General features: G+C 67.7%; 2 protein-coding genes across 5 annotated transcripts; both read right to left on the bottom strand.

Moving 5' to 3' along the window:
* Positions 1-796: 796 nt before the first annotated feature.
* On the bottom strand, positions 797-6,716 carry MUC1 (mucin 1, cell surface associated). Of its 2 annotated transcripts, XM_065043065.1 has the most exons (8): positions 6,510-6,716; positions 5,093-5,217; positions 3,540-4,312; positions 3,297-3,370; positions 3,053-3,195; positions 2,710-2,825; positions 2,471-2,617; positions 797-1,241 (listed from the first exon to the last, which is right to left on the bottom strand). In XM_065043065.1, the coding sequence occupies exons 2-8, from the start codon at positions 5,142-5,144 to the stop codon at positions 1,167-1,169; spliced, it is 1,380 nt and encodes a 459-aa protein (XP_064899137.1). In that variant the 5' UTR covers positions 5,145-5,217; positions 6,510-6,716; the 3' UTR covers positions 797-1,166. The 2 variants fall into 2 exon arrangements, with proteins under 2 accessions (XP_064899137.1, XP_064899136.1); XM_065043064.1 differs by lacking the exon at positions 6,510-6,716 and having other exon boundaries at positions 2,710-2,828.
* An 848-nt stretch (positions 6,717-7,564) lies between these two features.
* On the bottom strand, positions 7,565-15,658 carry THBS3 (thrombospondin 3). Of its 3 annotated transcripts, XM_065042989.1 has the most exons (23): positions 15,112-15,658; positions 13,831-14,037; positions 13,402-13,658; positions 13,196-13,298; positions 12,921-12,947; positions 12,554-12,636; positions 12,394-12,445; positions 12,167-12,315; positions 11,881-12,021; positions 11,688-11,765; positions 11,443-11,595; positions 11,213-11,323; positions 11,019-11,126; positions 10,698-10,857; positions 10,466-10,584; positions 10,294-10,346; positions 9,906-10,099; positions 9,659-9,837; positions 9,495-9,543; positions 9,125-9,321; positions 8,878-9,050; positions 8,059-8,198; positions 7,565-7,863 (listed from the first exon to the last, which is right to left on the bottom strand). In XM_065042989.1, the coding sequence occupies exons 1-23, from the start codon at positions 15,206-15,208 to the stop codon at positions 7,805-7,807; spliced, it is 2,889 nt and encodes a 962-aa protein (XP_064899061.1). In that variant the 5' UTR covers positions 15,209-15,658; the 3' UTR covers positions 7,565-7,804. The 3 variants fall into 3 exon arrangements, with proteins under 3 accessions (XP_064899061.1, XP_064899059.1, XP_064899060.1); XM_065042987.1 differs by having other exon boundaries at positions 12,394-12,636; XM_065042988.1 differs by having other exon boundaries at positions 12,167-12,445.

The following is a 15,658-nucleotide window of genomic DNA, read 5'->3' as shown; positions in this document are numbered from 1 at the left end:
CCGCGGCACCCAGTGTGGCCACGTCCCCCCCAGACCCCACGTTCGGTGGCCAAAGCACCCCCAGGCACTTGTGCGCTGCCAGGGCTGGTTCCTGGCGCTGGCTCCGTGCCCGCGCTCACGCCGCCTTTACTGGGGGGGAGTTTCATTTCCTTGTTTTGCTGCTTTTCACCCGTTGCCAGAAACCCTCCCAGCGCCCGGGACAGGGCCGCGTGTGTCACCAACGAACACGCGCCCTTTACGGGACTTGCCCGCGGGTTTATGGCACCTTCGGCACCTTCCTGTGCTGCCGTGGGACAAACGGGTGTGTTGAACGAGACGTGTTTGCTCATGAGACAGCATGGGGTGGGAGTGAGAGGGACCGGCAGGACACGGTCACACCCGAGGGACACGGGAGGGGGACATGGGATTGGGATGCAGGGGATGGGGACATACAATAGGGACGCACGGGATGGGGACACAGGGGATGGGGATGCAGGGGATGGGGACACACAATAGGGACACACGGGATGGGGATACGGGGGATGGGGACACACAATGGGGACACATGGGATGGGGACGCACAGGATGGGGACGCAGGGGACGGGGACGCAGGGGACGGGGATGCTGATTGTAGGTACAACACCAGCAAGTGACAAATACCCCCAGCACACACCCAAGCTTGAGGAACAAGAGTGTCGTCACCGCCACCCCCCGAGCCAAGACCACCCACCTGGGTGACAACCACACTGGGGACACCCCACCGGCCACCGGGGAGTCACCCGGTGTCACCGCAGCCCCGTGGGACATGGCGCCCGCCTGCGCTCACCCGTTTATTGTGCAATGCGATAAATACAGCCCGGGCGCAGACCTGGCACCCGCCGAGCCCGGTGCCGCCCCCCCAAAAAGATACTGCTGTAAAATAACATCACAACGAAGAAAAGAGCGGTTGAATGGGAATCCCCGGGGCGAGCGCAGGGGGCACAAGCCCTTGTCCCCCCCAAATCTTTGTTCATCCAGTTCTGTCATGCGCACGAATCCGGCTGCTCCAGAACCGTCCAGCTCCCGCTGCCCGCGGCGAGGGGCTGAGCGGCGCCGGGGGGGACGTGCTGGGGGCTGGTGCTGTGTGTCCCCCCCCAAAAAAGAACCAGGGGCTGTGGCTGCCCCTTCCCCTCCGTCCCGGCGCATCCTCAGAGGTTGTCGGAGCCGGTGGAAGGGTTGGTGTAGGTGAAGGTACCGGTCCCCCCGCCATTGCTACCGGCTACCTGGGGTGGGATAGCAAAGGGGGTGTCAGAGCCACGCCAAGCCCCCCCAACACCCCCACCGTGGGTTCCCCGCTGTGCCCAACCACGGGCACCCCGAGCCCCCCCCCCCCCCCCCGAAAAGTCCCTGACCATGTTCTCTCTTCCTGGGCGATAAGCTCGCCCAACAAGACCAAAGGCAAATATTTACCCAGGCCCCTGGTATTTGAACAGGGTGAGCAGCTTCACACGGAGCCAAGCAGCTGGATGCGGCCCCCGCCCACGGCACCGGCACACTGAGGGGTGCAGCGCACCGGGGGGACGTGGGCACCCCCCAAACCGCCACCTCGCCCCGTGGAGCCGCGTCTGGGCGTGTGCGGCAGCTCCGGCTGGCACAGCCGCGTTTTTGGTGTGGGATACGGGGGGGGAGGATTTGGGGATCACCCCCTCCCCAAGTTCCACCTGCACCCCCTGGTCCTAACCCCCAGGAAAAGGGGGAGCAGCTGCCCAAGGTCATGGGCGGCCCTGGAGCCGGGACGGCTCTGCCAGCGCCGGCCGAATGCTCAGCACCGCGGCTCCATCCAGGCGTGAATGTGACACGGCCGGGAGGGGACCGGTGTGGGACGGGCACCCGGGGCCACCTGTCCCCTGCCCCACTGGCTCTGTTAGCCATTAACCCACAGGGCAAGGGACCTGTTCAGCTACCAGAAACACCTGCTCCTGCACCCAAAGCACCTTCTCCTGCACCCAAAAGCACCTTCTCCTGCACCCAAAGCACCTTCTCCTGTACCCAAAAGCACCTTCCCCTGCACCCAAAGCACCTTCTCCTGCACCCAAAAGCACCTTCTCCTGCACCCAAAAGCACCTTCCCCTGCACCCAAAGCACCTTCCCCTGCACCCAAAGCACCTTCCCCTGCACCCAAAAGCACCTTCTCCTGCACCCAAAGCACCTTCCCCTGCACCCAAAAGCACCTTCTCCTGCACCCAAAAGCACCTTCCCCTGCACCCAAAAGCACCTTCCCCTGCACCCAAAGCACCTTCTCCTGCACCAAATGCATCTTCTCCTGCAACCAAAGCACCTTCCCCTGCACCCAAAAGCATCTTCCCCTGCACCCAAAAGCACCTTCCCCTGCACCCAAAGCACCTTCCCCTGCACCAAAAGCACCTTCCACTGCACCCAAAAGCACCTTCCCCTGCAGCAGCCGGGACACCAGGCACAAGCGCCCCCGGGGCCGGTGACGCGGGGGTCTCACCTGGCTGTAGGGGTTGGGTTTGCCGGTGGGCGGCGCGTAGCGGCCGTGGCTCTGGTACGGCGGGTATTCGGCCATGGGGTTGTAGGAATCCTTGGTGCTGAGCAGGTCCAGCTTCCCACGGCTTTTCCGGCGGCAGGTGCAGGTGGTCTAGGGGGCAGGGGAAAGGGTCAGGGTCTGATGGCGTGGGAATGGGGACAGGGGACACACCTGGAGGAGCCAGATGGGGACAGGGGGCTCACCATGAGGAAGCAGGTGAGGATGCTCAGCAGCAGCAGGATGGAGACCAGGACCAGCAGAGCAATGGCCCAGTCTGGGACCGCAGACACCGGTGCTGGGGACGTCACCACCACAGTGCCTGCTAGAGGAACAGAGACGTGGCTGTGCCACAAAGCTGGGACAAACAGCCCCGAGACACCCCCAGGACAGGGGGGCAGTGCTGCCCACCAATGGGAAACAGCTGGTTCTGGGCCCACCCCAGTGCCAAGGAGGGATGGTGGGGTGCAATAGCACTTGCAGACCCCCCCAGACCCCTCCATGGGGCTCCGTCCCCCCTCACACCCCCATCCCGAAGCTTCCGCTCACTCTGGATGTCGACGAGCTGCAGGTCCCTGATGAAGCCGTCCTGGTTCAGACTATTCCTCAGCTGCTGCTCCGCGGTGTCGCTGGTGACGGTGCCCTCGCCGTGCCCGAACACGAGGGTGGACTGTGCCCGCACCGAGCCTGGGCTGCCCGGGACAGGGGGCGTCAGCATGCAGATCACCAACCCCCCCGGGGGCTCTGGTCACCTCGCTGGGACATCTGTCACCGGAGCCACCCACCCGCTCACCTGAAACGGAGCTCGCTGCAGCCCTTGTAGCTCTGCCGGAGCGCGCAGCTGGTGCAGCCAAACACAGATTCAAACTGGAACGAGACGTAGGGGTGACGGCCACGTCCCCAGCAGACAACCCCTCCACAGACACTCCGTCCCCTCGCAGGAGCAGATACTTTAATGGGGAGCCCTAATGGGAGGTGACTCCTTCCCAGTACAGCCTGGGGGGGTTTGCTGGCCCAGCGCGGCACTGGGACTCACCATGGTCAGGACGCTGTAGCTCAGGCTCCGGTAATCCCTGGACGTGGGGTCCCGCAGGCTCTCGTTGAAGCTTCTGTTGAGGATGCGGAAGGACAGGGGGATGGGGACGAGCAGCTGGACGGTGGTGGGAAGCAGAGCTGCAGTTTTGCTGGGGTCAGGGCCGCTGCTGCTGCCCGGCACAGCCGGGGGGGTTTGCCCGGCAGCCGTGCTGCCCTGAGCGGTGACAGCGGTTTGCTGGGTGGGGACAACCTGGGCGCTGCTGCTCCCGTTGCCTCGGGCACTGGTGATGGGGATCCCCGTGCTAGCACCAGTGGGGAAGGTGGGGACCACGGGGCTGCTCCGGGGTGTGCTGGTGTTAGAAACGGGGATCCAGCCATTGCCGTTGTCGGTGATGTTGGCAGAGGTGGGCAGCGCAGTACTCTTGGCCGTGACCTTGTCTGTGGAGCTGCTGCCGGACTGGAAGCTGGTGCTGTTGCCTATGGTGGGGACGACCGTGGCGCGGGAGGAGATGGGGGTTTGGGTCCCGTTGCCGATCGTGTTTTTGGAGATGGTGACGTTGGGAGCAGTGGTCGCGAGCGTGGTGGTTGTTTCCGTAGTGGTGGTGTCGGTGGTGGTGGTGTCAGTAGTGGTGGTATCAGTGGTGGTGGTGTCAGTGGTGGTGGTATCGGTGGTGGTGGTGTCCGTGGTGGTGGTGGTGGTGTCGGTGGTGGTGGTGGTGGTGGTGGTGGTGTTGGTGGTGGTGGTGATCTCGGTGATGTTTATGGCACGCGTGCCTAGAGGCAACACCGAAGTTGGCAGCTGGGGCTGCAGCACCGCTTTGGGAAGGTTTTCCACAATGCGGCTCTTTGGCTGGATGCCACAAGGCACCGAGAAGCACCGGGAGCCGATCACCGGCACCTCCACAAGGCCAAGACTCTCAGGAACACCCCACCAGTGGGGTTTGCGCTGGGCACACGTGGGTCTGGGCGGTGCCGCACAGGCAGCTGGCACTGGCTCCATGCCCATCCCTGCAGACCCTGAGGGGCCCTGGCAGGCTGGGGGGCTCAGCCACAACCCCCCACCCCAATAACACCCGCGGGGGGCTGGGCTGGGGGGGTGTGCCACCCGCGCCCCCCCGGACCCGCACGGCTGGGCTGCTGGCCAGTGCGGGCGGCTCCCGGGCGCTTTCCCAGCGGGTGCTGGAGGAGAGCCCGGGGTCCGAACGGCTCCGCCGGGACACACCTGCATACCGGGCTGCGAGCCCCGGGCACAGCGCGCTCCGGCTGGCCCCGGCACAGCCCGGCTGGCCGACCCCGGCCAATCCCCTCGGACACGGCTAAAAGGAGCCGTGGCCCCCACAAGGTCCCCAGGTTGTGGCTTTGCTGCGGATAATCAACCTGGCATTCTGCACCAAACAAGACGGCAATGTCCCTGCCACCTGTGTGCCACCAGCTCTTGTAGCCCCCGGTCCCAGCTCAGAAAGCCCAGGGGACCCCCCCTCCTGTCCACTTGCCCCGCCACCTCCCCACTAGCCCAAGTCCCAGCGTGGGGTCCCACCGGCCCCTGTCCCTCACCTGCACCCAGCGCCAGCACCAGCAGGAGGGTGGTGAACGCCATGGGGGTCATCCCGGGGGGGTCCCGGTGCCAGTCGGGGCTCTGCGGTGGCTGCTCTCCCGTTACCGGCGGCACACGCTGTGATCTGGGGCACAGGAACTGGCGGCTTGGCAGCGGCCGGAGCTTTATAGAACACCTGGCGCAGGTGGGGAGGCCCCACCCCGCCGCTGGCCCCGGGACGGGGGGGTCCTTCCGCCCCGCTTGGCGCATGGCACAGGGGCGCCGCCTCCCCGACGGGGCACCCGCAGCATCCTTCCCCATGGGTGGGGTCCCCTGTGCTCCCCCGGCTTGGGGGGACACTGCAGGTAGCGTCACTGCGCCATGGGTGGGGGCAGCTTTGGGGGGGCGTGGGGAAGGGACAGCAGGTGTGTGTCCCTGGGCAGGGGTGAGGGGCAGAATGTGCCCCCCCTGCAGGCTGAGCTCTCAGCCGGGATTTGGTGGGGAGCACGGGGTGGGGACGGAGCCCCCCAGCCCCTCCCTCGGGGGGGCCTCATTCTCCAGCTCAGCCTGTTAATCATTACCGGCCGGCCACTGCCTCGCCCTGCACTCAAATAAACACCGGTGATCCCCCCCCCGAAATGCTTACGTAGGTGGGGCCCAGGGCCCCACAAAATCCCAGTATACCCCAGTAAGCAGGTGCCAGGCCTCCCCCCAGCCACAAGACCCCCTTCCCACTGAGGAGGCGGCCCCAGTCCCAGCTGATGCCCAGCGCCGAGCTGGATGCTGATGCTTCAGCCCAGAGGTACCAGGTGCCACCCGTGCCAGGGCGTGGAGCCCCCGTCCTCCCCGGTGACACGTGCTCCTGGCACGACCGGACACCGGCCATTCCGGTCCCTCCCTGCCCTGCAGCAGAGCCCCGATCCCTGGGGAGGGCCCCAATTCCTCGGGAGGGCTTGGCGGGGGCCCCCCGAGTCCGGCATCCTGGCCGGATGGAGCTGAACTGCCACCCCAGCCGTGCTGGGGGGGTTCCGAGGGAGCAGAGGGGAGGGGACCCTCGGTGACGCAGGGATGGGCAGCCTGGGTGTCAGCGTGGGCACGATGGGACCCAGCTGCACCCAGTGCCCCAGTGGGTGCAGAGTTTTGGTGCTGGGCAAGAGGAACACAAGCAGGCAGCTCCAGGTCAATATGAACTCCCCAAAGCCCCCCAGACGTGGGGAAGCGCAGCTCCCACACACTGTGACGGGTGTACCCGCCACCCTCGCTCGCTTTACCGCATCCTCCTGCACCCGTCACGTTCTGCTCCCCGTGCCCACCCCGGGATCCCGGCTGCCATTCCACACCGGTGATGCAGCTCCCGGCCTGTGTCCCCAAGAGCCCCCCCAGCCTGCTCAACGCCGCGGTTTAAGGTCTGCAATACTCCCCGTAGCAGAAACCCACCGAAAAGACACGCTGCGTGGGGGAGCTGAGGGACAGGAAGGGGCTGGACACGCAGAACAGCGTCCCCCGAGGACACCCCAGCACCCGCCCTCCCGCGGCAACACCCCCGGGCCACCGGCACCGGGCTGGGGAAGCGTACCCGGCACCCACACGTGTCCGCGGGGTTGAGCAGGACCGGGAGGATCCCCGGGAAGGGGTCGCTCCGGACCCACGGCCCGTGCACGCGCGGCCGCGCCCCGCGCGCGCTCCCGCTCGAGCTGCGGCGCCCCCTGGCGGGCGTGGTGCCAACCCCAGCGTTCACCCCGCGCCCCGAGCGGCACCGGGAGCGGGTCCTCGAACCAGGGGGGTCGGAACGAGCCCCACCCCGCCTCGCCGCGCACCCCTCAAACGGGAGGAACTCGGTACCGAGCGGTGATTTCATCTGCCCCCCCGGTACCGCACAGGTGCGCCCGAGAGCCTCCGTGATTCCCCCGGTAACCCCCCCACGAGCAGCGCCCGCCTCATTCCCGCTGCGGCCCCGGGGCGAGAACGGGGAACGGACAACGCTCGCCCAAGTAGCGGCACCGGGAGGGGCGGCCGCCGCGTTGCCCTTTTAAGAGAGGGGGACCGGGGCCGCCGCGCCCATTGTCGCCGCCGAGGGGCAGGGGGGGCCGGGCCGGTGCCGGCCCCGCGCTCTCCGGGGCGGGGCGGGAGTTGGGATGGCGCGGGGGGGGGGGCACATTCCGCCGCGTTGCCGGGACACCCGTTGCCATGGCGACCGGTCACTGCCGCCGGGGCTCGGCGAGCACCGCGCAGTTCCCACGAAACGGCCCGAGCGGCGGCGGCTCCGCTCCCTCCGGGGCGGCGGGAGGGACGGGATGCGGTGCAGTGTTGTGCTCTCGCCTACCAATATTGCACTCGTCCCGGCCTCCCGCCGCCCCGGGCTCCGCCGGTGGGACCGGCCCGGGCAGCGGGCTCCACCCTCCACCACCGCGACGACCACCGGGAGGACGGTGAAGGACGGAGTTGAGAGCACGGGGGGGGCGGGACCCCCATTAGGAACCGGGCGCGCAGGCTAGAAAACACTTAAAACTTTATGGCCAGACTTCGGGCAGGGACCGCAGTACCGGGCAGCAGGGCGGGGGGAACAGCCCCGCCACCCGCCCCGTTGCCGGCCGCAGGCGCCGGTTACCGGCAGTGCAAAGTCCGCGGGGGGCCGGGAGGGGGCCCGGCCGGGAGGGGCTGCAGGGCGCAGAGCGCCCTTGAGTGCCGCTGGTGCGGGGAGGCGGGGGGGGGTCCGGACCGGGCACGGCCGCTCACTCGCGTCCCTCCAGCAGGAACCGGCGGAAGGGCTCGAAGTCCGTGGGGATCGTGTCTGCGGGGCGAGAACGGGATGGGGGCGTCAATAACCGGGGAGGGACCAAGCCCCGGTAAAGCAAGAAAGCCCCCCAAGCCCCCGGCCGAGGACCGACGGACCGACCCCCGCAGCAGGGGCGACGGGGGAAGATGCTCCATGAGCCCCCGGTGCGGGGCGGCCCCGGTGTCCCCGCGGGGGGTTCCCGGTGCTCACCGTTGCAGCGGTACTGCAGGTTGGACCAGATGATGTTCTCCTGGGAGAAGCAGAAGACCCCCAGCCGCCCCCCGCGCATGGTGGTGTCGATGATCACCCCGGAATCAGCCACCAGCTGCGGGCCCTCGTACAGCCGCACCCTGCGGGGGGAGAAAAACGGCCCGAGCCGGGGGGGTCAGCGGGGGACCTGGACCCCCACCGGGGCCAGCACCGGGCATCCCGTCCCGGGAATGGGGTGGGGGCACCGGGCTGGGAACGGGGCATCCCGTCCCGGGGTAGGATGGAGACACCGGGCTGAGAACGGGGCATCCCGCCGGGGTTGGACCCCCGGACCGGCCACCCCCCCCCCGCCCCGTGGCCGGGATAGAGCCCCCCGCGCCGCCCCCGTCCCGGCCCTGCCGCTTTTGTGGGGCGTTTTGCATGTGAAAGGCGCCGGCGGCCGGCGGGGTCGCCATGGCGACGGGACAATGGCCGCGGGGGCCCGGCGGGGCGGACGGGCCCGGCCTGCGGAGCCCCCCCCAACCACCACTGCCGCCCCGATGGGATCCTTAAAGGGGAAACGCTCCCGAGGCCACACCCGGCGCTGGACCCCTCTCCATGGCCGGCATCCCCCCTCTGGGGTGGTCCCACTGGCGATGGACCCCCCCCCAGCCAGCATCCTCTGTACCACACCAGGGCTGGTGGCACCATCCCCACTGAGGGGGACCTGTATCCCAGTAGCTGCATCCCCCCCTTGGTGTGGTCCCACCCGGGCTGTACCCCCCCCAACCACCACCATCCTCCCCGTACTCCATGGCCCCCACCCCGGCCCCCGCTCACCTGATGTAGCCCACCTGGGGCCGGTGGGCCAGGTGCCAGCGGTAGGACGTCTTGTCCCGCCAGCCCACGTTGCGCGGGTCCTTCCAGAGCAGGCGGACGTGGTCGGGCGTGTGGCCCGTGTGCCACAGCGCGTTGCGCAGGTGCTCCCCGGGGCCCGTTGAGGATTTCACTGCCTGGGGGTGCACGGGGTGTCAGGGGGACCCGACTTTGGGGGCCTGAGCCAGCCCATGGAGTGATCAGCGCCCACCTTGAGCTGCAGCCCCGGCTCGGCCACGGCGCGGAACGGGGTGGCCTGCCAGTACGTCTGCTCTGTTTGCTTCCACATCACCACGTAGAAGCTGGCGCTGTCCTGGTAGCTGAAGATGAAGCCAGCGTAGTCATCGTCAGTGACGGTGTTGACGTGGAAGGTGCCCTCGAAGTCCACCCCGTTGAAGGCCGTGTAGCCTAAGGGGGGGGAAACGCTGCGAGAAACCACCTCGCCCCGCACGGGACCCTGCACCCCAGCTCCCTCCAGCCCACCCTTCACCCCTCTGTGGGACAAAGAACGCTGTCACCCCCCCAGCACAGGGGACAGGAGTAGGGGGCTGCCCCGCAGAGTCTGGGAGAGCATCTCTTACCAACAGCCAGCCCGGGGTCACTGTTCATGGTCTGCACGATCTCCATGCCCTGTGGGTGACAGCTGGGTGAGGGGTGTTCCCAGCACCTCCGGAGACCTCCCTGTCACCCTCTGCTCCCACCCCAATAGCACAGTCCTCAGAAACACGGGGGGCAGCACCCACACCTGGTTGAGGACGACCCAGTTGGGATCGATCTGGGCGTCCCCCTCGGGGTCGAGGATGACGGTCTGGTAGGCGCGGAAGTCGGTCAGCGTCACCTCGGCGCTCTCGGGGCACACATCCAGCTGGTCCACCACCGTGTCGTTGTCAAAGTCCTCCTCGCACACGTCACCCACGCCGTTCCCTGGGGACACGCACCCCGGTCAGGGCCGCGCTGAGCCCCCGCGGCTCTGCCTCCTACCCGGTGCTCACCATCCGAGTCCTTCTGGTTGGGGTTCGGGATGAGGCGGCAGTTGTCTGGGCCAGGTGCCACGTAGTCGGGGATGCCATCGTTGTCATCATCGTTGTCACAGTCGTCCCCCAACCCGTCGTTATCTGAGTCCAGCTGGGAGCTGTTGGGGATCTCGGCGCAGTTGTCCTTGGTGTCCTGATGCCCGTCCCCATCACTGGGAGCAAGGACAGGGTCAGAGCGGTGCCACAAACAAGGGACGTGTCCGTGTGTCCCGAGACTATGTCCCAGCACCCTCCTGACCCTGAAGACCCCACTGTTCCTCCTCCTGGGCCCCCAAGCCGGGAACCCAGCTCAGCCCCAAGGAATAGGATGGGAAGGGATGTGACGCCGCAGCAGAACAGTCCCCACCTGTCCTCATTGGTGTCACAGGTGTCTCCTACGAGGTCACTGTCCATATCTGTCTGGAGGAGACCAGAGCCCTAGTTCAGCTGACACCCCAGGGCGAGGGGGCCCAGCCGTGCACAGGAGAACCCCCCATGTCCCCATCCACACCCCCTCCCCAGCCTGGCCCCGGCCATACCTGAGTGGGGTTGCTCATTTCAGGGCAACTGTCACAGGCGTCCCCAACGCCATCCTCGTCCCGGTCCGTTTGCAGAGGGTTGGGCACCTTGGGGCAGTTATCCAGCATGTTGGGAATCCCTGCAAGGACAGCGTGGGGTGGATGTCCTCGCCGTCCCCCCCCAGCCCGGTGTGGCAGCATCCTGGCTCAACGAGCACCCCCGGCCCCGCGCAGGCACCCGAGAGCCGCTCACCGTCCCCATCGATGTCATTATCGCAAGCGTCCCCCTCGCCGTTGCTGTCCGTGTCCCGCTGGTCGTTATTTGGCACGTTGGGGCAGTTGTCACAGGCATCCCCAAAGGAGTCGGTGTCTGAGTTCTGCTGGTCCTTGTTGGGGAAGAGCCGGCAGTTGTCCTGCGGGGAAGGGGACAGAGATGCCTGTGCTGTGGTGGCCGCAGTCCCGCAGCTCCTCCGGCACACCCGGCGACACATCCCAGAGCCAGGAGAAGTATCTCGAGGGATTCATCACCAAGCCAAAGCGTGTCCATCACGTCCCACCCTCCAAGCACAGTCACCTCCACGTTCTTGATGCCATCACCATCGGCGTCATCGTCACACTGGTCCCCGATGCCGTCGTTGTCGGCGTCCTCCTGCCCCGAGTTCGGTGTCAGACGGCAGTTGTCCTGCAGGCACCGACGGCGTTAGAGATGGGGAGGAGACACACAGCCCAGCACCCCGAGGATGCTGCCCCCACCTCCAGAACACCCACCTGCTTGCAGTGCTTGTTGTTATCGATGCAGGGCAGGGGCTCGTCCGGATAGCCGTCGAGGTCTGTGTCTTGCCCGCACACGTTGCCGTTGCCAGCCCAGCCCACATTGCACTGGAAAAAGAAGAAATCAGGGGCAGGGAAGCGGGAAAAGGCCCTGGAAGGACCAACCGCTGCCCCTGGTGATGCCCCTGCGCCCCCCCAGCTTCACTGTCCTCCCGTCCCCCGCTCACCGCACAGGAAATTTCACCGTTCCTCTCAAACACGCAGACGCCGTTGATGTCGCAGGGGTTGGAGGTGGAAGTGCTGCAGGATTTCTGTGGGATGCAGCCGGACGTTTGATTCCCCACAAACCCCGACTTGCACGGGCCACACTTGTAGGAGCCCTGGGCGAGAGACAGAGAGAGGGACATGGGCAGGATTCGGGGAGCAGAGCAGCCCCAAGTGCCGGGCAGGGGAGCGGGGCAGCTCCGCTCACCAGCGTGTTGGTGCAGATGGAGTTGGGGTCGCAGCCCCCATTGTTCCCGTCGTTGCATTCATCAATATCCGTGCAAACCTGCAAGCAGCGCGACAGGAACAGTCACCCAGGAGCTCTCCCTGCCTGCAGCTCTGCCCAGGAAAGGCGCCGTCCCCTGGCACCCCACACGGGGACCCCACGGCACCGCGCTCACCTGCTTGCTGGCCCTTGCGTAGTCAGCCCCCACGCCCGAGACGGTGTTGCCCCGATAGCCGCGGGGACAGGGCTCACAGCGGAAACCAGGGGCTGTGTTGATGCACTTGGAGCCGGGGAAGCAGGGGTTGGCATGAGCGCACTGTGGCACAGGGACAGAGAAAGGCTTCACCCTCCACATCACGGTGCCCACCACCCCAGGGTGTCTCATCAGGGCCCTTCCCTGGCTTGTGGATGCTCTGGGGCTCGGGTATTACATGCTGACCCAAGCCCAGGAGTGTGCCCACCTCATTGATGTCGGCACAGTGCGTGCCGTTGCCCTCCAGCCCCGGCGGGCACGGCCCACAGCGGTACCCGGGGTACTCGTACGTCTCCATGCAGTCCACGCCGCTGAAGCAGGGGTTGGGGTTGCAGCGGGATCGGTGCTCGTGGAAACCTGAGAAGGGCGGGCAGGGGGTGAGACGGGACGTCCCTGGGTCCCCCGAGGTGGGAGCAGATCTTTGCCAGCACTCACCGCAGACCTGGCACTCCATGATGGTGTTGCGGATCAGAGACATCTCCTTCACCTGCAAGGCAGCAGAACGTGGACCATCAGGGGGATGCGGATTACTGGCTGGCACCCGCTCTTGGGCAAATCCAACCCAGGGAAAGCCGACACTGCCCCACCACCTCACCTGGTCCCTAATGTCTTCTCGCAGCTCAGTCAGGACCCGGTTGAAGAGCGTCAGCTGCGTGACCAGTGCCTTGGTCTGCTCGCCTGCCAGGAGCACAGAGGACAAGGTCAGCGCCAGGATAGGCACAGCATCCTGGTGGCATTGGCTGGGGGCTGCTCTGCCCCCCAGCACCAAACCAGGAGGGCAAGACAGTCGACTGTCCTTCCTCATCCTCCCCGGTCCACACAGGACCCTTCCCCTGCAGTGCACCCCGTGTCCCTGAGTCCACCCCACCCTGGGGCCCTGGGACAGGCTTTTCTGCCTCTGTGGAGCCCCAAATGTCTCCATCACCTTGGCAGGTGAAAGGGCGAGGCAGAAAGGGACTTACCCAGGATGGAGGCCAGCACGCTTGTCACTGCAAGGGGAGAGACAAGATATTACTGAGCGCTGACCCCAAAGCCCAGCAGCGTCACCTTGCGTGGCTGCTCCTGGTCAGGGTGTGCACAGCCACCCGCTCGGGGATGCAGGAGTGGGAGAGGCAGGAGACCTGCTCTATGCAACGAGCCGTCACCTCCCACCCCGACATGCACGTAGCACGCGTGGGTGACCCTGTAAGTCCCCTGCGTTGTCCCTGCTTGGCGCAGGGTGCGGATGTGCTGTCACCTGCGCTGTGAATGGACTCGTCTCCTTGGAAAGGGCACTCGCTCAGGGCCCCGACGCGGCTCATGGACCCTCCCAGGATCAGCTTCATCGACTCCACGAACCCCTGATGTACAAGGGGAGATGAAGTTAGCCGTGGAGGGCTCTGCCTGTCCCTGAGGACACGGGGGGGTGTGTATGGCCCCCTCCCAGCGGGTCCTGACACTCACCTGCATCCTCTGGTACGCCTTCTGTCCCGTGCGCACCTCGATGGACTCCACCTCTGCCAGGGGGATCTCGGACAGCTCGGGCAGCCCCACGCTGGAGTCCATCTGCTTGCAGTCAACGTAGAGCTCCACGCTCAGCATGTCCCCGCGCAGCCCGCTCAGGCGCACGATGATGCTGTGGCTCTGCCCGTCCGCCACCTGCGCGTGCTGCAGGTTGACCGAGTGCAGCTTGTTGTCTTCCCGCAGGTAACGCACCAGGACTGCAGAGGAGCCAGAAGGGGACCATCACCTCTGTCCTCCAGCAGCCCCTGGGGACCCCCGTGCATTCGCCGCTCTCCCCAGGGGGCCCCATGGATGGCAGGAATTTGGTCCTTGTCTCTGAGCATCACGGTAAGACCGGAGCCAGCACGTCCCCATGCAACAGTCACCCACCTTTGTTGATTTTCCCCACCACGGAGACCTCCAGCCACTTCGTGTTGTCCTTCTTGGAGTAGAGGCCAAAGAGGGTCCCCCCCTGCTTGGGGGGCAGGCGGAAGGTGGAGAGGAGGTAAATGTCGTTGACGGTCAGGAGCTCCATCCGGATCTTGTGTGTGATGCTGGCCATCTGCCGGGCCTCGCTCACCATCAGCAGGTCAATGACTGCGGGAGCAAGCACGAGGGTCACATCCTGCCCGGCAGCTGCAGACCTGGCCGCAGGAACCCGGAGATGCCCGGTGCGGGGCACCGCGGCCCGGCCCACCGAAAACCCCACCAAGGGCAAAGGGGGAGACCCTGGATGACCGGGACGCCGGTCGGGGGGGAACGGGGAAGCCCCGAAAGCTCCGAGCCCCGCCCAGCCGCGGCCCCGCGCGGTGGCGCTCCAGGACCGGCACCGCCGGGAGGGACCCGCGGAGCCCCCGCCACCGGCGGGACCGGCGGCTCAGCGGGGTCCCCGGCCCGGAGCCTGCCCTGCTCCCCACCTCTACACCCGCGATTCCCCCGCGGGGGCGGCCCCGAGCATCCCGTTCGCTGAGAGAACCGGTCCGGCCCCGTGGGATAGCGGAGGGGAGGACGCTGCTCGCGTGGAGCTGCGGGGGCAGCGTGGAGCGCCCCCGGTCCAGGTCCCGGTGGACGCCGCGGAGCAAAAACCGCGGCCGCCCCGTTAAGGCGCAGCGGGACCGGGAGCCCTTGCAGGGTCTGCACGGCCGTCGGCACCGGCCCGGGGCGCTCCGGGGAAGCACGGAGAACCCGCCGCTGCCCGCCTGCTCCGTGCAACCGCACCGGGCAGACCGGGAGGAGTCCCGGTCCCGCCGCAAGCCCCATCCGCGCACCGCGGCCCCGGGAGCCCCCGCTGACCTCCCGCCGCACCGAGCCGACTTCAGGACCGGTGTCCAGGCGTGGCTGTGTGGCCCTGCCCCGAGCTGCCCCCAGGCACAGCCGACCCTGGGGGGTGCCGGCGGCCGCCCCAAGCTCCGGGGATGAATGTCCCTCTGTCCCCAGCTGTCCGCAGCCCGGGTGCCAGACCTCCCAGGGCGAGCAGAGCCGCTGTCAGCCGCCCCAAGCTGGGGAGCGGGACAGCAGAGCGGGGCCAGGGGTCCCCGGCTGGCGGCAGCGGGACCAGGGGGACTCCAGCCGTCGCCTCCCGGTTGGCAACGGACCGGGCGCCCCGTCCGCCTCGCCCCGTCGGGGCCGCCCCTCCGCCGCCCCGGGGCCCGGCCCGGCAGCAGCCCTTACCTTGCAGCCCGTGACGAGCCGCCCCGGCGGCGCCCAGCAGGAGCAGCGCCAGCAGCGCACCGAGCACCGGGCCCCCTGCGGCCGCCGGTACCCCCATGCCGCCGGTGCCGCCGGTGCGGAGCGGAGCGCGGCGGGGCGGGGTGGCGCGAACGGGGAGGGGCCGGCGCTGCCGGCGAGGAGGAAACAAAGAGCCGTCAATCACGGGCGCGCATCCCCGGGACCCCGGCGGGCGCTCGGCCGCGGCGGCCCGGCCGCGGCCCCGGCGGCGGAGAGGAGCGGAGCGGGGCGGGGCGCGGCGCACCGAGCCCGGGGCTGCGGGCGACCCACCGACCGCCCTGGCACTGCCCGCCTCTGGCGCAGCTCCCGCTCACAGAAATTGAGTGTGGCAGGCGCCGGTTCACCGGGAGGTCAGGCAGTCTGGGGCCGCCTTCTTGCGAGCTAGAGCCGCCCCAGCAGCGCCGGAGCATCCCAGCCCGGGAGAGCCACGAACCGCCACCGGCAGCCGAGGGTGTGGGGATGCTTTGCCAGGAGTGCCCCGCGGTGAGAT

Source organism: Columba livia, chromosome 28 (genome assembly GCF_036013475.1).
Source record: "Columba livia isolate bColLiv1 breed racing homer chromosome 28, bColLiv1.pat.W.v2, whole genome shotgun sequence".
Taxonomy (NCBI): Eukaryota; Metazoa; Chordata; class Aves; order Columbiformes; family Columbidae; genus Columba; species Columba livia.
This window is presented reverse-complemented; position numbering and strand designations above follow the sequence as displayed.